Here is a 24211-nt window from a genome sequence, read left to right as displayed (position 1 = left end):
GTGACTAGGAGGCTACTTGTGAAGGAGAAGGGCATGAATGGATGGAGAAAGTACATCAATCAAATCAGTGACTATTTACTGTACAGATATGACTTGATTCATGGAATAGCTGTCATCTTGCTGCCATCCTGCCAATGATCCTAACAGTAGCGTAGTTGCACCCCTTCATTCAGGAGTGCATCAGTGCTCTTAAGTACTGGACAGATAAATTCCCCCATCTGACTGGTGATGCTTTTGGTTAGGCGCCTTTGATTGATCACTGTGTCGTCCAAATTGGGAGACTACCAAAGACCACCCACCCCTACAATACAAAATGCCTTAGTAAGAAAGCTGAACACACATTATATTGATTTGTACCATTATGTATCGTATTTCCAGATAAAGGGACCATCTCAAAAATGTCATTAGGAATGCTTACGTTTGTTTCACCTTCTAATTCTAGGGAGTGGAGAACCACAACATCATGCAACAAGCCATTATTCTGACACTTCAATGAGACAGGATACAAATGGAGAACATAAATTTTGAATTTAACAATGTGTGCAATGATGTTCACAGATGCGCTTTAATTTGTCAAAGTCTTTCTCTGTCCCTTTCCTTTTAATAATCATTTCTCAGAAGATGAACAAACAAATCAGAACTAAAATCAACATCATGCTCGATTGTAGAACTCCAGGAAAGTGAGTAAAAAATGTAATGATACAGTTGGGAGAAAGACTTCATAGTCGTTTCATTCGTAGATGAATTTACTCTTGAGTGAACATTTCTAGAGAGAAATCTACCTCCAGGAAATGCTACCGAAGGAAGAAAGAAAACAGGGAGGGAGGGGGATCCCATCAGTCTCTGCTTTACCTGTCTGCACATTTATCTTAAAATGTACTCTAATTATATCAACGCCCTCCTTGATGCACCCCCCCAAGTGAGATTTGATTACTTTTTTTGATTACTACAGACTACAATGTACCTCCCAACACCCTCCATTAAGAACTGCAGTCTAAATGCTTTTATCTTAAAACACAGAAGGTTTGCAGCATTGGATGAACAGAAGAATAGAATCTAAAGTCAAAACACAGATGTGTTGATTTGAAACACGGATTTCCTTTGCTACACAAAAATGTAAACTATAGAAATGCTTTCGAATCAAATACGGTCAAAACCAAGGCAGACACAAATTAACAATTGGAGCAAAGTCTGGAATAGCTCACCTTGCCGTCAAATTTGGAGTATTCATTGAAGGGGTTGTTCAGCTGCTGGGGACACTGCTCGAGCCGGAGGGAAAGGGTAGATTTGGTACCTGTGGTCCGTGGCCTGTCTTTGAAGTCCCGCTTTTCAAACAGAGACCCAAGGTCCTCCACTGAACAGGAAGCATGAGGACAAGAACAATATGCGGCAAACACTTTTTTATTATCAAGTTCATTTACTGTTGAAATATCAAGCTACTGACAGTTTCCATTAAACTCACAGAAGTCCTTTGAAAACCTTTTCTGGGCCTACTAGGCTTGTTGTGTCTACCAATTGGGCATCTTCCTCAATATTTTTGTCTTTCAGTAATTAATGATTTATTAATACTCAGAACATAAGGGCTATAAGAAAGCATGACAGACTCTAGACATCTGCTCATTATGGAAGATTAAGGTGAATGACGGAAAATGATCAAGCCCTAGGATTTCTGTCCCAGAAAGGCTGCATGAATTCATTACATGCAGATAAAGTAATCAAACAAATAGATAGCCTACAGATCAATGAAGATGTCATATGTTACCTATTACACCATCTGTTGTTACAAAATATTAATACATTTGTTGATCACAGAAAAGCATAGTTAATGTTAACACAAGGTTAACTTCAGGATAACTTAAACATTTATTAAGCCAGTGATTCTGAAATTACCATAGAAAATTAAGTTAAATCTCCTTCACTTTAACACCATGTGGAAAAGCGAAACAAGGTCTTTTCATACAAAGTAGTGGTGGGTTAGGCATACAGCCTTTATTCTTTTAAATAATGCATCGGGAAAAAACTGGCAAGCAACATTACCTGATTGCGAGGATGACCTCTCCTTCCACTGAATGTTTTTGCATTTGATTTGGTTCTGGCGTTCTTTCCTTAGCCTTTCAAGTCTTTGTGCTGGAAAAGACGAAACAAAGATTAATTTCCTGCCACACTCCAACAACCCAAACAATGGCAATGCTTCTTAACAATAAAAGGGTATAGTGACTTGTATATGGTGACTAATGAAAATATAATTGGTTAACATTAGGTACAATAAATTCGCTAGTAAATCACACCATCAAAATACCATTTTATTGCTGTCCGTTGTACATTGCTGTCCAAAAGCATTCACTTTCTCCCAAGGGCTCATGAGAGCAACAATAGGAGAAAAGTTTATTTGCAGTACATTTCACACAAAGAGCAAAGGGCTGGATGGGCAAGTAAACACTCGCTACCATCATGTCAAGATTGTTGCAATGCACACACAGCGGACTGACATGACCCACCCAATAAAGACACAATCACTCACTCAAAACATGTACACACCAATAAAGGTCCACATCAAATGAAAGCATTCATGGTTTTCTTGCTTGCCCTTCATATCTTACCGGCAACCCGAGCTTTCTCGCGCCTGTCTTGTTGGAGTCCTGATGAGACAGCCGCTACACATCAGTTCTCAAAGAAAAAGACTTGCAGCTTTTTTACCCGTAACCAAAACCACGACCAGCACTCCCCCAAACTTACAAAAGCCAAGGGAGCCAAAAGGAGATATGTTCATGACATGATACCGACCTTTGGACTCCCTCCATCACCAAAACACCAAATTTACCATCAAAATTGACTACCCACACATGTGACTTATAATTGTTTCACACTCTTTTTCATTCAAAGTCACTTAACCCTGCTCCCCTTTGACTTGCCACACTTTATTGAAGACACACACAACCTGATTGAAATATAGCATACTCATTTGATGACTGATTTGATGATTTTACATTGATTAACCTTCAGACTTAAGTCTGGGCTTGCAGAAAACCTTCAGGTTACTAAGCCTATGTTATGAAAAACCTATATACAGGTATGCACACATACAAGGAATTTGACTTCGGTTAAAAGCCCCAGCTCCCGTTTCTTACATTCATACATACATAACATTAACACCTACCCCACACATATATACTTCCATACCACGCTAAGACATGTGCACACATAACAAACAAAACATAATTTGTGCCTAGTCTAAAGGATGCACCAATACTGGCGGCACACAGATATTAGGTATTAGAGAATTTCCTCAAACAAATCACAAGCAAAGCAACTTGATTTGCTGGCTTTGTCACACAATCAATTTTACACCTCATTAATGGAGACAAATTGATAAATTTTAGTCAATTTTGTCCAATGACAAAACAAAAAAAAGGATAAAACATACACTTTGTATTGACAGTGTAAAAGTGACATCAGTGTATCCTTCTATGATTTTATTTAACCAAGGGGTTAAAGCAAAACAAAACAAAAATTCTCACGCCTGAAACTTTTGTCAAGTATTAACTGCAATTCAAGCCATCATTTCAAGTCTTTGAAACAAAAATAAATCATCTACAAAGATTGTTCAGCAAATTCAAGACTTTTTCAAGCTTTAAGGTACATAAAGATTTTCAAGCACCTCACTGTTTTACTAAATTACCATTAAATGTGCACTTTTCATTCATAATAAGATTGCGAGTTCTTCAACATCACATTCATTGTACTGCACCGAAATTATCAAAAACATTAGAAACATCAGTGGCATATATTTAGATATTTTTGTACCAGAGTAAATTTCAAGCTAAGTTTTGTGGAGTATATGATATTGATTTGGCACTGACTATAACCTTGCTTTGACATAAATTATGAGTCAACACCAGGGGACAGTAAGTAAAAATACTTCTTTTAGAAGAAAATTCTTTTGTAGAGAGCTTCTGAGAGAGCAGACACAGGCTACTGTTATTGTAACAAACGTTTACACAAATGTAAAAGAGTGCACAAGAATTATTTTTACACTACCCAGTAAAGCTGCACAGTTATGGCTAAAACAATGACCCAGATTATTTAGCTACATATTGTATTTCAAATTATTAATCCCATTTTATAACTAAGCAAGGACACAAATATGGTCAAAAACTAAGATAATGAAAATAAGAGACAAGTGCATAACAGACAAATGGGGTGGGGCCAGAGCTGTGTGTGTGTGTGTGTGTGTGTGTGTGTGTGTGTGTAGAGAGCGGCAGGCAAACCAGGACAGTCTGCGGAAGTGCTAAGTGAGTAGCAGACTGGATGTACATAGACAAAGGAATGCAAAGCAAAATGTGGCATATTAAGAGGATTTTAACATGACATGCCTCAATAGACTAGTTCATTATGAATTGTTAAAAATTCTTTAAATCATTATTTATGATTGGCTCTGGATGGTGGCTGATAACATTTGCCCGTACGAGTCACAGTATGTGTTAGATGGCCGTGTTAAGTCTAACAGTGGGGTAGATTTGGTGGATCTAAACATTAAGAGGTAGCGGGGGAAAGTACCCAAATTAACACTAGTAGTATGGCATTTAATGTATGCAGCTGTACTATGCACAATATCAATTAAGATTGACTATTTTGCTTTATTCAGAGTCTTTATGATGCTAGTGTACTACCATTTTTTTTTATAGTGATGTCATGGTTACTGTTATGGCCAACTCTGCTGTTCTGCAGGCTTCCATAAAACAAAGCATTATGATGAATTTTCAAAGTAAACTTGCAAAGTAGCCTAATCTACAAATTATGGCCAGACAGGTTACAGAATTGACCCATTCTTCCCACTGTGCTTTCTAGCAAATTACACCCTGCTACCATCAGCATAGAAGACTGAACTTACAACTGTGTAGCCGTAGCCTAGGAGCGCATCCCCCAGCAACAAGCCATTCTAATAATGCCCATTGATGACAGTGAAGAGTGATATTGAAACCCGTGATGGATAATAAATTGATAAATAAATAAAATAAAGCTCTTAGCTGCTAAGACCACCAGAGAAGATGAATAACGCCTGCAAGGACAGTTAAGTTGCAGTGTAATTTGCCCAAAAAGTGTGATAATGTCGCAGGATGACTGTCCAATGAATGAATCAGCCCATGTGACCTTTGTTTACAACTCTTGGCTAATTTGTAATAAGGCAGTGTGTGAACCCTAAACAAGCTATATGCCAAGTGCAACAATGTATCTTTTTCTGGCATGCTTCAGACCAAAGAATACAAACTCTAGGTGTGATCACACCTGCCATGTTTAGAGCGGTTGAATCAAATTCTGGAGCGTTTACCCCCCTGGTGTGGTTCGTTTTAGGTTAGAAAATCATTCAGACTAAACACTACACCGTGTGTAAAGTGATTTGTTGCTGTCAGGGACATTGTACAGACATTTTTCCATCTGCTCAGTTGACAATCTGCATATAAGCTTTAGCCTAGCTCACTCATCTTCCTTGTAAACAATACATTATTTACCACCCGGAACCATTCATATTGATCGCTCTCCTCGAAACTAAGAACACCATAGAACGATCACTGGCACTGTCCAAGATCAGCTTTTTGGGGTTGGTACCAGGTGTAGCTGGCTGTGCAGTGATTCAAGTTTGTAATTCGTCATTAAGTCCAACAGAACTCATTATAACCAAGGCATTCAAATGTGGCAGATGACCCTAAAACATTTATCCACCAAAGACAAATTTTACCACCGGCATTTGGTGCCTGGTGGGTGGTAAATTCTGAACCTGATCACCGCCATCAGTGTATTGTGATACAGGGCTCCGTATATTGCGGTGTATTAATCCCCTGAGTAGGTTTGTTTTTCTTTTTACCTGCTACATTCCTGACCAATGAAGAAAAGACATGTGGCTTTTGTTTGCAAGCAGTATTTTGCTTGGTTCAGAGCAGTGTAAAAGCAAATCGGACCAATTGAAAAAAAAAAAAAACAATGTGTCAACATCACGCTGGTGATGCAAATGGACTAAGCAAATGGATTATTAGGTGAGAAAGCGCCCTCACAGTATTCTTGTTATTATGCATCTATATCTAGTTATTTAATTAGGTTGTAGGCTCTAATATATTAGGCACAGCTGCCATGTGATGTCATGTTACATCTTTTGATTAGATTAGCCATAGGTTATAGGTCCGTTTCCAATATGCAGCCTATTACATTTGTTGTCCCTCCTAACTATTTCATCAGCCTGTTTAAGGCTTAAAGCCATCAGCAACAATATCATTCAAAATGGGATATGATACCAGGAGTCCAGCTTGTGTGATAGTCTCATTCAAATTGGTAGCCGCATTTCACACAAACGTCTTTACATTTATTGACTGTCAAGTGGCAATTTTCATTTTTGCATAATGAGTTGGGCCTGCTGTCTCTGCAAAAAAACATAACGTGAAGGCAGACTGCATGGAAGGCACAACACCTTCTGTTCAATCCAAACAGTGCCGTTCTGTGCCGTCTCCTGTCTCAGTGAAATAATCACATCAGTATTTCGGTAATTATGAGAGAAATTTGTTTCCGTGAATTTCAATGCCACTCATGGTCTCAGTGTGTAAATGCATAGTGTGCTACTGAGCACAGACAGGCACGTTCACTCTCCTATGTACCCTATCGACCAGTCAGCTTCTTTTTTTTTGGGCAGACAGCAGAGTGCAGCAAGTTGTCTTCACCACTCTCACCATCCCATGCCCATCTCTGCTCCTCCCCATAGACAATGAATAGAACCTGTTCACTTTGCTGCTATTGGCCACTGTTAATTAAAATTAAGCGTGGGAACAGAGTCCAACACCTTTGCCACAGCTACTGACTTGAATTCAGCTTCATTTGCTTGCTTGATTTTCAAAAGGGCATTGGCATACAATAGGCACATCAATCATTATTAATGTGATCTGAGCTGGAGTCACCTCATAGCGATTATTGACATTAATGACTCAAGTGAATTGTCATCTAACACCATGCTTTCCACCTGTGCAGCAACAACCTGTTGCGTTGCTGCTGCATTCTCCAACACCACCCCGATTTGCCTTGTGCCTCGCTAAACCACTGACCCAGATTTGACACACAAACCCCCACAGACAAACAGCAGAACACGCTTTCTAGCCTGGCCCCCCCCCTCCTCCACCATGGGAAGAAGGGGCGGTCCGCCTTGGTAGAAAGCTTGTCCTGCAAAAACCCTGCCAGACCCTGAGGATCGGCCTACCTGTGTTGGAGCGCCGGCGGATGCCAAAGTCCCAGCTGGAGGTGATGTCCATGGACTGGGAGAGGTCGCAGCCATGATTGTCGCCCACGCTGCTGCCCCCCTCGCTCAGGGAGCCCGACCCCATTGACCCGCAGCTGCTGCCGGGCACCAACGCCAGCTGGCACTTCTCCAGGTCCACGTCTTGGTCGATTAGTACCATCTCACACATGCCCGTGTCGTCGCTGGTCACGTGAGACTGGCGGATGTGGGCCAAAATGATGGCCGGGTTGTCCAAGAAAGCCATTTCTTTTTTAGAGTTTGGCTTGTATAGCTTTGGATGGTTCTTCTTCCAGTCTCCCCCTCAGTCTCTCCCTTTCTTCCCCCTTCCACTCTTTCTGTAAGAGTGTTAAATCCGTGGGTTGATGACGAGGAGTGGAGAGCAGGCGTCCTTTTCTTCTCCTTCTGTGGGTTATTTCCTCTGCTCCATGATAGGAAATGTGTGCTTGCCTGTTTGGGGAGAGTTAAGAGTCATTACATGGTGCAGGCTGGCAACTGACGTCAAAGGTTGGAGTCTCTATAAACCATGTAGTATCACAGGGTTAGGGTTTAAACCCTAACATAAAATTACATTGTATATTACACTGTAACATTGTAACATATACTTAAGTCAAACAACCTGTAACATATCTCCCACCAGGGTACTACATAAGGTGTCTATCATTACAGCAACAGCTGCCAGTCAGTGAGGTTAGTAGGTTAATGTAATGCAACTAGACTATTTTCAACTACAGCAGGCATTCTAAATTCAATGTATTACTATTGCTGATATATCAATATTCAAATATTATTAACTGTGGAAACAAAATTGTGATAATCCATTATGTTTAATCATGTATACATAATTACAGTTAATGTTAGCATGTCAGTGTATGTTTCCATCACTGACTAAATCATGAGTGCTTGTGGCATTGCAGTCTGGATTCTTTGTATTTCATTTTGCAATATTCCATCCTTATGTAACCACATCTGTGACCCCCTCTCTTTGAACAGTAAAATAGTTATTCAAAGCACACTGAGGGAGTATATTTTTGGCTTGCTTGTTTTTTTTCAAATGAGTTGTGTTATGTAAACGTAAATATATAGGCCTACACCTCATGTTGTTGCTTTGCCAATCGCAAGCAAAACTGAAACAACACTAATAGTGATGTTGGCTGTGGGAAGAGTGGCAAAAAAAGGACTTCCTCTGACAACATATTTGTCTATCTTAGAATAAAGTATCAAAAGTTGGAACTGAATGACTGATTTTTTTTTTGGTACTTGATAGCAGCTTGACAGCATCCACTCAGTACATAAAAAACACAGAATTATAACACATAACCCTAATAATAAGTATTAGAATTTAGATACATTTCAAATTTATCAGCCACAAAAGTTTTTTGCAAATCAATCTTTGAACTTTGGATGGGTGAGGCAAAATGTCATGCTTCCCATAGCTGCATTGGTTGAATTCAATGTTTCCAATATTTTATTCAGCCATAATCTGTATAATCTGTAGGTGAAGCAGCCATACTTACAATATTGGCCTTGACACTGAATGTATAATACAATGGCATTATCACACAATCTGAAATCTCTACTGGGCGCTAATTATTGGGAGGGAAGAGCATATTCCTATATTGCATTATATCCCACATATCTGCACCCTCCAACGGATTAGATATGTTGTTGGTAACACAGGTGCAGCTGACAGTAGTGTAGTGGAAGGTGCCCACTTGATAACACCAATGATTTGCCTACACTCACTCACCCTGAAAGCTAGAGTAGGTAGCTGGTGAATGTCCTGTCTCATGGTGCTGTAGATTTATGACAGTGTAGCCTTATGTTTTCTATGGTACTCATTTGTATGCTAGTGTATCATTCTGTTAAACTCTGAATGGGCCTCTATATGATTGCTCATCGTGGATTTTGGCACAAGGGATAGTAACATCATATCCTGTGTATTGCTAAATGTCATTGAACCATATTCTTGTGGGCATATTCATTGTGATTTGGCCAGGTTTTCAGTGATTCGGATTCATTTGGTTGTGTTGTGAATAGACTCACTCACTTTAAAGAGATGCTATTTGGAGCTATCATAAAATCCAAGACTGTTAGGAGAATCATTCTGCACACAAAACCATCTTTGGACACTTGTATTGACCAATAAACACATGCATCATAGTAAAAACCAAACAAACAAAACCTGTTTGACTGCTCTGTGTATTTACACTGTGAACACAAAGCTGTTGACAATTTCAACATGAAGATTGGAGCTGCAAGCAAGGGCAAATCAATGCTATCCTATGAAGCTACGTTAGCCTAACTGAGCAACTAGCATCTCAAATGGAGGCTGGTGCAGCTAACTACTAGGCTAGGACTTCATCTTAGCAAACTAACGCCAGCTGGCCAACCAGTTCATGTTAAAACCATCTTTTACAGTTTCCATGGCTTCATTGCTTAGTTGAAAGTAAGTTAAGCTCACAGAAGGCTTCTCCTCCTGAAGCTAGCCGTAGCTACTGCTAAACTATCTGAGCAGTGAGGTGTCAAGTTCTTCAAATGCATGCTTTGTCACTTGCGCCAGTTAATGTTAACACAGTCGCCAATTCCATGATAAAGTGGCTGACATTTGGTGCCTGTGCTGAATGGCATTACACATCTTCACCCAACAGTCTGTTAACGTTAGTTCACTAGGTAGCGTAACGTTAGCTCACGTACTGAGCTAAATTTGAACCTGGCTACCTGACTCACCACACAGATTATAAACTTAACGTTTAGCTACTTGCTGAAAATAACCTCGCAGCAAGGAAGTTACTTAGCACTGCAATTAAACAAATTCCATTATTGTTATTTCATTTCATTAAGTTTCTCCACTCATTAGAAATGGCTCTGGTCGCAAAAAACTAGTGTAGACCCCTTGGCTAACGTCACTGATGCTGCCTATGGTTGGGCCTGATTGTAGTGCTAGCTAGCTAGCTAGCTGTGGTTAGCTGCTATCATAGCTTGGATAGTTAGTAGACGTTATTTAGAAGACTGTATCCCACCTTTACGCATCCGTCGAGCAAAATAAATATCCACACAACTCCATATTATCTGTGCATTCTCCCAGTAGTGACAATGACCAGTGAGCATAATGCACGACGCCAAAATCACAATAAAACAGCAGGACCATGTAGCTATGTAGCTGTGTTTCCTCTATTGACAGATGCAGTTCCTGTTGAAGTCTCTATACAGACACTATTGTTTGACTGACATCCAGATGCACCAATGATAGTTCAAATTAATATGAACGCTAATCAGGAGACTGATAGTAAGGAATACCAAATAAATACAATGGAAAGAGAAGCCTGCACCTTTGGGTAAAATCATTTAAAGAAGAGAGAAATGCCTTTCTGTATCCAGTTAAGTTTATTTACACAGTAATAAAACACAAATCTTGTCAGTGAATTTTTGGTTGGAAATAATGACAAAATGAACCCTACAGAGATCAAAAGACATAGCGACTAAGTGTTCCAGTGCAGAATGAAGAAATTAATTTAATTAATTTATTAAAAAGTGTGATATCTAAAAGTTCAACAAAGAATGAATATAGAAAAATACAACAATACCAATTATTTACATGAGAATACAAACAAAAACATATAAGCTAATAATTATAAAACATCACTTTTACCATCAATTGTTGACACAGCTTCCATGGTCTCCGCCCCCTAAATGTCACATACTGTCAACTGGGGTGTCACATGAAAATTCCCACATCCCATTATTGTATCCCTACGGAAGAGGATTAGGGCCACATGTTAAAAAATAAAAGTTTTGAGTTTAAAGTCAAAATTCTGAGAGTTCTGAGAGTCAGAATTCTGAGTTTAAAGTCAGAATTCTGAGGGTAAATCAAGCTATAAGAGGGAGTCGGGAGTTAAATGACATTTCTGATGATCCTCTGATTTTGGTGATGATGCCTGGAGAATTTGTAACTGTATTGAAAACATGTTGAACATGGCTTTTCCATCTATGATAATTCTCTAGAATCTAGTTGATGAAACTATAGATGAAAAGCATAAAATATAATTTTCTTCTTTTTTGTTTTCTTTTTGTTCTTTTTTGTCCATCCTACTTTCATACAACTCACAGATTATGATGGGTACAAAATTTGTCTCCAGTAATAAACCTCAAGGTACAATAATAAACTGCATCAAGTTGTTTTAGGGTAGAATGGGTCACATGTGAGTACAGGATATCTCCATAATCAATTATGGACATGACCGTTAATTGTACAATGGCACAAATGTACAAAAGTTTCTGAGCCAGTTGCTCCACATGAGTTTTGAAAGACAAGCTGCTTTCTAGCCAAATTCCCAGCTATTTTTAAGATTGGACAAGTTCACTTTTGGTACCATTTTAAGTGTACAGATAGCAGGAAGAGGAATACCAGCAGTATGGGTTCTTATGAATAAAACACATTTAGTCTTATCAGTGTTTAAAACAAGTTTGAGATTGAGAAAAACAGATTGTAATCTAGTCATGGCCTGGGTTGGAGTAGAGCCAGATGCATACAAGATGGTGTAATCCACATAAAAATGAACATTATAATTATGGGTCAGAGAAATAATGTTATTAATATAGATTGTAAATAATAGCGGACCCAAAATAAACCCATGTGGAACCCCTTTACAAATTTCAAGGGAGGTTGATTTGATATCGTCAGTAACAATAGCTTGTGTTCTGTCAGATAAAATATGAATAAGAGCAGCCATGAGCGAGATCATCCGATCCAAAAGAATGCAACTAGTAAAATGCTGTGATCAGCAGTATCAAAAGCCTTTGACAGATCAACAAAGAGTGTGGCACAATGTTGATTTCTAACCAGAGAGTTAATATCATTTAAAACAAGGGCGGTTGCTGTTACTATACTATGTCCTGGTCTAAACCCTGATTGCTGTGGCTGGATAATACACTTATCCTCTAAATAAGCACGAAGTTGAAAATTAACCAGTAACTCTAGGATTTTGGCCAGTCAAGAGAGCTTCTATATTGGACAATAATTGTTTAAATTGTTAACGTCACCACCTTGCGGAGGGACAACCTGAGCTGCTTTCCTGGCTTTCCATACAGCTAGAATCTTAGCAGAATGTGTGGTTAAAGACGTGAGTAATAGATGTGGCAATTAAAGATGCAGAAGACAAGGGTCAAGCATCTATACTTGCCAGTGCATTATAAACTTTTATATAAGTGACTAAAAGAGAATTTGCTGCTCATAGAAAGAGACAGAGCAGGTAACGCTACCACTGCTGGTTCAGAGGAGGAATTAGTTGGGATTATATCAGCAAGCAACCTGTCAAATAAATGATGATTAAAAGCTTCAGCCATATCAAGTGTGAACAGGGGACCTCAGAGGCTGCTGGCACTGCTGGATGCAGGAGAGATAGAAGGGAAGGGTCCAGGGAAGGTTGAGGAGCTGAAAGATGTTCTCTGGCCACCATGGAGTTGGTGGACATGGGGACAGCTGGGCTGGACAAGGGAAGGGGGTGGTTTTGGGAGGGCTGGACCTCAAGACCCTTGGCTGTTGGGGAGAATATAAGTGGTGGACCTCAAGCCCTGGGGTAGTGGCAGCACTGGGCTAGACATAGGGGTTTTGAAGGGGTCCGTGTAGCATTGAAATAGCTGGACCTTGTTTTTGGCACGACTAAATGGAATCCCTCGCTGGCGGAGTTCGCTTTGCAGTTTGACCACTGTCCATTTGGGGATAACAAGGGGAATGGGACTGAGACTGAAGGTTGGAGCAGCCTCTGTGGAGCTTGCAAGGCCTGAGGCATAACTCCATTGCAGGTTGTGAAGCTGGGGTTTGACTGTGGGAGCAAAGTCTACAGGGGAGCTGGACGGCCTCGGACTGGCGGGGCAGGTTGTGAAGCTCGGTCGGAAGTGTTAATGGAGTTCCGGGAATCTCATTGGGGAACTTGTCGTCAGAAGCATGGATTTGCAATGGATCCATAGTGCATTCAGGTTTAATGCTCGAGCGTAGTAAACTTTACAGTGTTTACACTGGTCGGCATGACACTTTGTTTGCAAAGTAGGGTCATGTTGGTTTGTTGGAACATATATGCTGTTAGATCGATGATCAGAGGGATAGGAATCAGGTGGGTGAGCAATTACTGTGGGCAGTTGTTGCTGTTTTTAATGAGTGGCCGACGATTGGAGTGCATGTCCTCTCGATTTTCAGTTTTAAAATCATTATCATCCTTTTCTAAAACATCACCAAAAATGAGTTATTGTTTTTTGTTTTTTTCCAGAGGAAGAATTTGCAGCAGCATGCCAACTGGACCCCCATTACATTTTTAGGGGAAGGGTGACCTTTTTCAGATTCATGCCGATGCATTTAACAGAGGTCTGCGGGCCCTTCTCCCTTTTTATCTGCCTGCCCTCTGTATCTCTGTCTGCATGACATTACATGCATTAGCAAGCGTGCCATACGCAGGTGTGACGGCCCTCTGATTATCTGCCAGGGCCTATGTTTTGTTCTTGTTTGTGTCCAAGCAGATGTGGGCAGAGCCTGGAGAACCATTAACATGAGCCAAGACACCTGGCCTGGGTTTCCTTTCCTCTACTCATGCCTTGTCCACACTAATCCGGGTAAATCTGAAAATGCCGTTTTCGTGTCGTTTGCGTTTCCGTCCACACTACCGTTTCCATGCCGCTTTCTAAAAGTTTCCCGCCCACGCTAATATGCCAAAAATATAGGAAAATGGTGAAATCCACCCTATTGGGCATGCACAAGCCTCCGACCCCTGACGTTTATGTCGTTACCACTGTTTACGAAAGTGTTGTCATGGTTGCAGTAGCAGAGCCTTAAGCGCCAACAAGATGTCAAAATCACGACAAAAGATGGACCAAAGCGAGCCAGACGTCTTTGTCTGGACAGACGACAAAGTTGAGCTGCTTTTGAAAGTAACGAATGACTACAAGACCGCCAAAGCCATGGAAAATATAGACTGGGAGTCTTTTGGGAGTGTGACTACCGCCTGAGATCACGTGACAATCCCACGTCAGCATTTTTTGAAAAGCTCCGAAACCGATGTTTTCAAATTTAACCACTTTGGAGAGCATTTTCAGACAGCTCCATTTTCGGTGGTCGAAAACTACATCTTAGTGTGGATGGAAGAAATAAAGATGTGTTTTCAAATTTACCTGGTTTAGTGTGGACAAGGCCTAAGTTTTCAGGATATTTTCGTGGCCTCAATCAAACGCTACAAACGCTACAAACTCGTCCAGCTGCATCCGATCTTGGTGAGTAGTTTCTATTCTGGTTTTCATGGTGGTCATGTGCCAAATAACCCCCATGTTAAAACTAAGTTAATAATTCCCCCCAAATTGTGTATGTGTCTCCGTTTTTGTTGTGGACAAGAGCTGGGCCATAACACAGGGAAGCCTGACTATGCTTCACATTGCACAATTGGGGATGTTCAATTCCAACTGAGGCTCCATTTGCCAGGCGCGTCATTTTGCCCACACACTGCATAGATGGTGCTTTAACAGGAGTATATTTAAAGGAATAGTTCACACAAAAATGAAAATTCAGTCATTACTCACCCCCGTGCCAGTTGAAACTCTGGTGAAGTTTGTTAGTCCATAAAACACTCCCGGAACTTCCAGCACGACTCCGTAGCAGCCTTCTCCAAAACAACTGAAGTCTTAGAGGACCCATCTTTAGAAAATTAAAAATAACCATAAAAACCATTAAAATAACCATAAAATGACTCCATACAGCTTGTGCAGCATAATCCAAGTCTTCTGATGCCAAACGATCGCTCTGTTTGCGGAAAAAAATATTTTTATTTTATCCATTATTTCATGAAAATCAAATCTTTCTCCACTGTATTTTGTCAGGATTCTTCTCCTTCTTTTTCTGCCCTAAAAAGATCTGTACGTCAGAGACTGTAAATCCAACCTATAGCAAGAAAATTTGGTAAATAGGTTTCAGATCTCCTACACTCAACTCAGGCAACAGAAATTACACCGATCGGCCATATGGTGGTGCTATAACAAGCAACATTTTGGCCAATAACTCTTAAACTGCTCTAGAATCCAAAAAATATTTTCCCTCAGATTCCTTTGTTAACACAAATCCATTGCACATACAAATTTTCATTTCTGCCATTTTGAAATGTATTTTTCGCTGTTTCTCCTGAAAACTTGATCCAGTCTCAGCATACATGTTTTTCCGAGATTACAGCTATTACACAGAGTTTTGAAAATCCAAACCGTTTGGCCTTGGTGAACAAATGACTCGCAAAGACGTGCAAACAAGACGTGAGGCATAATTCCTACAAGTTTGATGCTAGAGCAAAGCACACTTCACTAGATACATATTTGGGATGTACCCCAATGTGTGATAGACCACATTTGGTCACGCTCCATAGCACCACCATCAGGTCAACCTTGCAATAGCAGCTATTACTTCGGCACACACTTTTATGTAAAGTTCGATCTGTTTTTAATTGTATTGCTGTTTGTTTGTGTGTTTTTAGTTTACCTCATATATTACCTTTTATTCCTATTTTCTATTATTGCTGCTTTTGGGTTTTATTGTATGTAAAGCACTTTGTAAACATTGTTTTTAGAAAAGTGCTATACAAATAAAGTTATTATTATTATTATTTTTTTTCTCCACCAGATTTTACACACAGTGGCCCAAAGTTGACAGCACTATTGTCAGCGGTTGCCCAGGTGAAAGCCAGTGACAATCAACATGTTAATGAGAATTTACATATTCAATATTCACACGTGTCAATGTATCCACACTACTTGATGTATCAGAGCAGCAAGCTATATTTTCAGGGAAAGGTGGCAGGCGCAGAAAACCACAAAACTATTTGGAATGTTCTGCCCACTTCTAAACAGGAGGATGTCATTATGCATAATGCCACGATTTCCGATTGGATCCGTGACACACAAATGAAGTTGACGGTGATGCACAAACAGGAGGGAGGCAGATTTCCTGAATGCTTAACGCTAGATCCGTCCATACATCCAAACTTCACACACCTGTTTGCAAGGGGCCCCAGAATATGTCAGACCACATTTACACAGTCATGCTGACTCTGAGTAGCATCACCCTCAGGACAAATTGGCAATTTTTCAAATGGCAGACCCCCCAAATTGATCTGCATTAGACCATGGGCCCCATTTAATAAGACTGAAGATTTTGTCCTATATGAAACCCCATCTGAGAAGATTTTTGTTGTTAAATATGATATATGTTACAGACTTATATAACTGTATACTGTAGGTGAGTTGATACTAACAGGGTGGAGAGTGAAACCTATGAGCAATTTAGTCATCCTTATGCAAACTCTCATTGTGAGTGAAGTAATACTGAAATTAAATTGACCCTCTGGAATTCCCTCAAGGACCCCTGGGTGTCCCTGGACCCCACATTGGGAACTACTGGCCTAGACAGAACAGACTATGAGCAGTAGTAGATGTGCTGGATTTTGTTTATATTGTTTGCATTATGATAATCACCAACTCTAGGTCATTGTTTACCCCCTTTTATTTACCACAATGTCACTGGTCATGTTACTTCCCCAAACACAACAACATTTTGGCATTTTCTTGTCTTGGCTTTCTACCTGTACGTTTTTGTAAATACACTTTGAGATTTGGTCTGTACTGCTCTCTCATTCAGGCCCACTAAGATATAAAATATACTATATATTATAGTGCAATGATCAAAATATCAATTTATCAGTTAGAAAAAAAATACTTTTCAGTTGTGACTTAAAATATGTTACATAATTTACTAATTATATTTCCCCTTTTGGGGTTCTGATTACAGAAATACTAATCATGAATCTCTCTCTCTCTCTCTCTCTCTCTCTCTCTCTCAATTCAATTCAATTCAATGTGCTTTATTGGCATGAAAGTTCACAGACAATATTGCCAAAGCATCAAGATGAATATCAATCTCTCGCTCTCTCTCCCTCTCTGCCTCTCTCTCTCCACTTAGCCTACATGTAGTTTTTATAATGATATAGAGCAGTGATTCTCAACCTTTTTCATATCAAGGACCCCTAATTTAGCCCACATTAGGGCCACGGACCCCCATTTGATGAGATTTTGTCTCTCAAACCCAAATCTGAGAATATTTTTATTGTTAGATATGATTTTGTCCAGAATTCCATGACTATCTGTATTGTAGGTAGAGAGATAACAGAGAAACTATGATCAATACAATCATTCTTCTACATTCTCTAATTGTGTTCTTGTAAATGAAATAATGCTGAGGTTTAACAATTCATCAATTTGCTGGGGACCCCCCGGAACCCCCTCAGGGACCACTGGTGGTCCCCGGACCCCACTTTGAGAACCACTGATATAGAGCAAATATCAAGCAAAAAAAATCACAAAAATGTATTTGAAAATCACATAAAAAAAATAATCAGAAAATTCATGTTTATAAGAAGGTATGGAAATGTTGGTGGCAAATGATATTATATGCAGGAACTTTGCCATAGCTTAGGGTTTAACGAATTGTTGCGCCAGATGCACGTGGATATTTTATCCAATTAACCTACACGCAGACCTACTATGTCTTCTGCAAAATCGACTGTCTGCTATTATAGGCGAATAGGTGTGCTATGACCAGGGAGTGCGCAGGGTGTCCTACTTATGATCCTTCAAAGGGGGTGGAGCTCATTTTCATCCACATTTCTTATTTTTGAGCGCCCCTCTCTCGCTCTCAGTTCCTCGCATCCTTGCTGTGCTGACTGTCAAATACAGAGTTTAACGATCAGGCAGCAGTTTGATGCATATTTCATATTTAAGAACACAGGAATGACGCTGTAAGGTTGCTCTGTGATGCGTGATCATAAAGGTCTGTCCATTTAAGCAATTATTGAAACTTTTATAAGTCATCATCAACATCATCATTCTCAGTGTTGCTCCAGGCACTTGCGCTGCAACTTCTACACCCCCCCCCCCCCCCGTCATCTACATTGCCTGGTCAGAGGATTTTGTCATTGCATTGTTGCTGCTGCTGCTGGTTCAATGGGATCCTGGAAGTTTGAAGCCAGACTGGAGCGAGGATAATAGCCTACCGAGACGTGGGGAATATCGGTAGCCCCGGTTGACAACAACAACAGTCGGTCGCGGACGCAACGCAACGCAGCGAGGAGCGAAATCTCCGCTTCCATGTGTCATGTAGACTACCAGAGGTGGATCTTTTGCGTGGCGGAGACAGCGGAGGAAAACAGCCGCTATCCTCGTTGCTTGCGCTGGAGTTGAAAAGTACAAAACGGAACACATCTCCAGAAGATTTTTTTTTTTTTTAGTCGGACACAGCCTCGACCTCATTCTACCTATCGTTTTTATTTCCCTCACCTCGATTCTATTCCTCCTCCTCTCCTGCATATACTCTCTGTCGGACTATAATTGCGGACGTAAACGAGTGGAAATCCGATATTTTCCCCCCCCCCCGAAAACGGAGCGCATTGATTGTGCTGCGGCATGGACCTGGAGGAGCAAGGCCGGATGATGCAGGCTCTGAGCGGGGTGACTCTGGCTGGACACCCGGCGCAGGGAGGCATGGGACTACCGCTGCCGCACATCGGACACGACGGCGCCGCCGACGGGGACGGGAGGAAGCAAGACATTGGGGATATTCTCCATCAGATCATGACCATCACTGACCAGAGTCTGGACGAAGCGCAGGCAAAGTTCGTCCTCTTTTTTTAATCATTATAGTCGATGAATGCGAACATAGTTGAATTAAACAGATACAGACTAATTTAAGATGTGTGTTAGCTTCAATACAACAACAGCTTTGCAACAGCTTTCTCTTATATGGAAACTTTTGAAATTGTGGACATTTTCTCATCACTATATAAATAGTGATAGTAGCCGAAAGGAACATATGCAATTGTAGACTAGGTTTCATCGGTTGACTCATTCAGTTCAGGACCCTGTAGCTATAAACTTCCACAAAATCAACTTGACTTGAAAAATCCTCCTTAGTTTCTAGTTAATGCCTCTTTTTAAGGCTTTATCCCATGGTATTATGAGTGGAATATATAGGCTATTCATTTGCTCCTCAGTCGGGTAGGCTATGTCTTGTTAAAAAATGGTAGTCTCTTTAAATACATCAGCTTTTCGGATATTATTCTCATACTATCTGTCCATGTTTGCTGTGGTAGGAAACATGGACTGAACTGTCACAGGATGAAACCTGCGCTCTTCAGCGTCCTCTGCGAAATCAAGGAAAAAACAGGTGAGAGCTTCATTGTGTCTCTCTGGGTTCTATAGCCTAAACAAGAGCTAGGCTACAACCTCTTCCATCCTCTATCTTTCCATTTTTCACACTTGTGGACATAAAAATGTGTCCAATATCTAAGGGAAATGATTCACTCGATGCTATTAAAGCGGAAACACAGAAAACAAATGCTGCTTTCGCCTCTTAAGGCTACTAGCTTGTATAATATAGGCTACAGACCACATTATTATGTATTACAAGTAATAAGTAATGATATATTACTTAATACAGTAAGCTATTGAGTGCGTTGGTCCATAACAAACGTGTTAAATTGTTTATCTCGTGGAAAGTTGACTAGCCTACCTTTGATGTTTTTTTTGTGGTTCTCCCTCACCTCACGTAGAATAGCAGTTGACTGTTTTCCAGTTTCCCGCCGATAGCCCAACTTTCACGCGCACCTTATGCACAGGTGATGGAACGCTTGTTGTGGCGCGAGAAGGTTACCATGGTTACCGTGGCGTTTGCGCAGGCATTTTCATCTTCACTGCTTTATTTTTTTTATTTTTTTTAAGTAATTTTAAATAGCTTATTAACCCCCAAATAGTTTTTTGGCAGCTTTTTCACAATAAAAAAATGTGAAATTTGAAATCATGAAATCAAGAAAAATCATTGGGGTACATATAGGCTACCCCAACTTTTCATAAAAGGGGACAAAGTGGTCTGTAGCATGTCACTTGGAAGTACTGAATAATTGTTCATTATGTTATTGAGATTTGTGGGTAGCCTAGCCTACTTATGAGCAAAGTGTCTGTCTATGTGTTGTGGACTTGTCTATGAGTTCTGTAATTGACTCGCATTTGTATTTGAAGACACTTGAAACTTCTGCTGGTAAAGCTCTATAGGCTGTGTGTGTCGCCTACATGGGGGTTATCATGGAGGTTTTATTTTTATTAATTTTTTTCCCCAAACAATAGTTCAGGGAATCTTGATGAAAACGTATAAACACCAAAACAAAAATTTTAACCACATACTAAGAGAAAAAAACCCAACCTATTATCATGAAATAATCCATATAAAAAGAAAAAAAAAATCTACTTTTCGTGAAATACAAACTGTTTACAGTAGGGAGTCTTTTTAGGCCACTTTTATGGAAAAAAATGGACTGAAAACAGTTCCAAAGTGTTTCACAGGCAATAAACCACAATCATAAACGTCAACAAGATAAACAATAAAAACCCCAGACATGAGTCACAGTTTAGAATAAAACAGCCGAATACAAGAAGAATAAAAGAGATATACTGTAGGTAGATGCTGAACCGAGTCAAGCCCTGAAAGTAGTAAGTAAAATCTTAAATCTAAAACTAACAAGAAACTATTGTACAAAAGCTAAATAGTGTTAAATAAAAATTGTCTAGAGATGGGTTCAGGGTCAATAACAAGGACCAGAGATACCAATGCAGCTCCTCAGTCCATCAGTTCTTTTAAAGATCAGAAAATTGCTTTGATATTTACTCTGGTTTTATAAGGCTAGCGTTGTATACAAAGCATGTACAGGACCTTGAAAACATATCATCACTTTAAATTTTATGTTTACCAGCTTTCCCCATGAAAGTAGGAAAAGTCATGAAGTATCAAGCTGAAAAAATAATGTTAGTCGTGTATTTAGAGACGTGAAATGTTGAATGAAATGAGGGTTAAGCTGCTGAAGGTACAATGAAGCCCATATGGAAAAGAGAAAACTTCACTTAGATCCATCCAATTTTCATATTTATATGCAACAAAGCAGGTGATACTTAAAAAAAATGCAACACCAAAACCATATGAAGGGTCAGAGATGTTGCCAATAAACTGTATTTACCAGATGATGTGTATCAGTAGTGAAATGTCTGTGTCTTTCTCTTAGTGTGTCCGAAAAAGAGATACAGACATGATAGTTATACTTATTTATCTTTTAGTTTTATATTTTATCTCATGCTCCGTTTGAATGTTTGATTTAAATTGTGTTTACTGTGTGAGCACAAAGATGCGTAGTATGTTTCAGCCAGGCTTGGATGTTAACTGTGATTGGACTGTTTCTTCCAGCACCCACCAACTCCAGCAGGGAGGGTGCTGAACACTGTGTGGAAATACACAATATACATGAGTTATGGTTGCATACAGTATGTATGGGAATATATTGCTGCTGGTGGGATTCCATGGACACACCAGATGAATTGCTGAAGCTATAGTGGGAACGATATTTTCCCCTTGATGTGACCAAATTTTTTATTTTACAAGACTGTTTCTTTGCAAAAATTTTTTTTGAAAGATACAGTAAGTGCCTCATCGCTGTGCATGTGGAAAGGTTTAAATCCAGAAGTGCACACACACACACACACACACACACACACACACACACACACACACACATCGCCTCCTTGTTTGAGGCTGCAGTCTCGGAGTGAGCAGGAGCAATTGGTTGTGAAGTGTTTGCCTGGTAACCATGTAAACAAATGTTAAAAAGTGTTTAGGGACCGGAGAGACAGAGGCAGGTTAGAGTAAGGGGTGTGTGTGTGTGTGTGTGTGTGTGTGTGTGTGTTGCTGAGGGTTGTGTAGTAGAGAGAGAAAACAGAAAGACACACAGTCTATGACATGAAGCGACCTGCCTCCTCTCTACTGAATACCAAGGACTCACCATTTACGCATTTTACTTTTTGTTCATATTTTCCTCTTTCGTTTTTATATGAGGAGGTTGTGTTTAATTCATGTGCAGCATATTTATTGTTTATCTTACTGGCTTTAATTCATTTTTTGTTTAATTGTTTGTAAAGCAGTTTGGAACACTGTTTTGAAAAGTGCTACATGAATAAAATATATTTTGGAAATCATAGGTACTATTAAATCAAAATGAACCAATGACTTCTCTACAGTGCTACTGGCAATAAAGCACATTTTTGTATGAGAAGACAACTAAGTAAAAAGCCACAAAAGAAATCTCAGTGCCATGTTTCAGATTTGCTGTTTAATTTATTACTATAATAATTAATTTATACAGCACTTTTAGAAACACAGTTACAAAGTGCTTTATAGTCAAATAAAAGAAAGTCCAAAGGCAATAATAACTACTAACAGAGAAAAAGTAAAATAACAACAATGAGATGGAACAATAAAAGGCAAAACAGAATAAAAGCAACATAAAAATTGGCAGAAACAGCATAAAAAAACATAAAACAAGGCAAAACAGTATGTAAAAAAAAAAGGAAGAGTAAGTCATTGGGTTACAGTCATCAACTAGAAAGTCTACAAATCAGGTTTAGAGACTAATAACATGTTTTATCTAAAAGTATACAGCTATAAAAACATTTAGTAGTAGTATTTATTATCATAATGCCTAATTGACTCATTAATTGTTACATTTATAGACCATCATCAGGTGTTAATTATGGTTCAGAGGAAAAGAATGCCACCACCAAATCAGTGGTTGTGAACTCAATTTCGACGTTGAAAATGGAGAGAAGTGATTTTTTTCTTTCAAATATTCGGAGGAATGTTGGAATACTTCATCCACCGTAATTCACAGGCTGTAATTAGGAGTTTGTTCTGTTGCATGTGTCCTCCTCAGAGACTCATTTCAGCAGAGGGGTCAGAGGTCAGGGGCAGTGTTCCTGGACCAAGGACACGTTGACAGGGATGGACAGGTTGTCTGTGGCAAAGGACCAAACATGTGACCTTCCAGTTACACAGGAGGGTCTCTTGAGTCCATCGGGCCACCTTAATGTCCCGTGTCATGTCAGTCACAGAGCTGCAGCACTGAAACAGGCGAGGGTTCAGTGTCTCACTCAAGGACACTTCCTCAAGGCAATCAGTTGGGGATGATGGGGATTGAATATCGCGATACTGTTCCGCCAATATATCGCGATATACAATATTATCGCGGGGGGAGGAGGTGGTTTCCAGTTTTTTTTTTTTTTATTTCTTCCAAATTACATTGAATTTCTAAGCTATAATATTAATATTTTTTGATCTTACATTGGAGCATTGGAGGAAACTGTGGCCATTTGGTATAATTTGCTCATTTCTGCTATTTCCAGAAAAACGGGCTGATTGTGAAAAAGGGAACCCACTTGAATTAAATACACAAATTTTTCACTTCAAGTATGATTATTATTATTTTTTTTTTACTATTGTACCATTAGTAGATTATAGGTTTATAAGTTTAAAAGCTTGTACAACTGTGATCTAAGCCAGTGGTTCTCAACGTGGGGTCCGGGGACCACCAGGGGTCCTTGGGGTGGTTCCAGGGGGTCCCCAGCAAATTGATGAATTGTTAAACTTCAGCATTATTTCATTTACAAGAAGTGAACACAATTAGAGAATGTAGAAGAATGACTGTTTTGATCATAGTTTCACTGTTATCTCTCTAGCTACAATACAGATAGTCATGGACTTCTGGACAAAATCATATCTAACAATAAAAATATTCTCAGATTTGGGTCTGAGAGATAAAATCTTGTCAAATGGGGGTCCGTGGCTTTAATGTGGACTAAATTAGCGGTCTTTGATATAAAAAAGGTTGAGAATCACTGATCAAAGCAACACATGGTGCCATGGTTGGCGATATTCGATATCACGCTAATCACGAAATATCGCAATATTCGTTAATATCAAAGTATCGACCCAAGCCTAGTGTGTAGCCTACATAGATGTGATTGGTGGGGCAGAAAAATGATGGAGGT

At 39.7% G+C, this 24211-nt stretch overlaps 2 protein-coding genes across 3 annotated transcripts in view; one reads left to right on the top strand and one right to left on the bottom strand.

The window, feature by feature from the left end:
* Positions 1-10435, bottom strand: part of mapkap1 (MAPK associated protein 1) — a 42919-nt gene extending 32484 nt beyond the window's left edge. The window contains exons 1-5 of one of the 2 annotated variants that reach the window (XM_071541401.1): positions 10297-10435; positions 7238-7723; positions 2601-2639; positions 2038-2127; positions 1206-1354 (exon numbers count right to left, since the gene is read on the bottom strand). In XM_071541401.1, coding sequence (XP_071397502.1) covers positions 1206-1354; positions 2038-2127; positions 2601-2639; positions 7238-7520 — 561 coding nt within the window. In that variant the 5' untranslated portion in view covers positions 7521-7723; positions 10297-10435. The remainder of the gene's footprint in view (positions 1-1205; positions 1355-2037; positions 2128-2600; positions 2640-7237; positions 7724-10296) is intronic. The other variant, XM_071541402.1, reaches the window with a different exon arrangement.
* An 8319-nt stretch (positions 10436-18754) lies between these two features.
* LOC139662677 (pre-B-cell leukemia transcription factor 3-like) overlaps positions 18755-24211 on the top strand; it is a 63495-nt gene continuing 58038 nt past the window's right edge. The window contains exons 1-2 of the mRNA XM_071541397.1: positions 18755-18963; positions 19441-19514. Of these exons, the coding sequence (XP_071397498.1) occupies positions 18755-18963; positions 19441-19514 (283 nt within the window). The remainder of the gene's footprint in view (positions 18964-19440; positions 19515-24211) is intronic.

Source organism: Centroberyx affinis, unplaced genomic scaffold (assembly GCF_046629955.1).
Source record: "Centroberyx affinis isolate AG114_WGS23_722 - 3 ecotype Tasmania unplaced genomic scaffold, CSIRO-AGI_Caff_v1 ptg003861l_1, whole genome shotgun sequence".
Lineage (NCBI taxonomy): Eukaryota > Metazoa > Chordata > Actinopteri > Beryciformes > Berycidae > Centroberyx > Centroberyx affinis.
The sequence above is the reverse complement of the archived record's forward strand: the minus strand, read 5'-3'. Positions and strand labels throughout refer to the sequence as shown.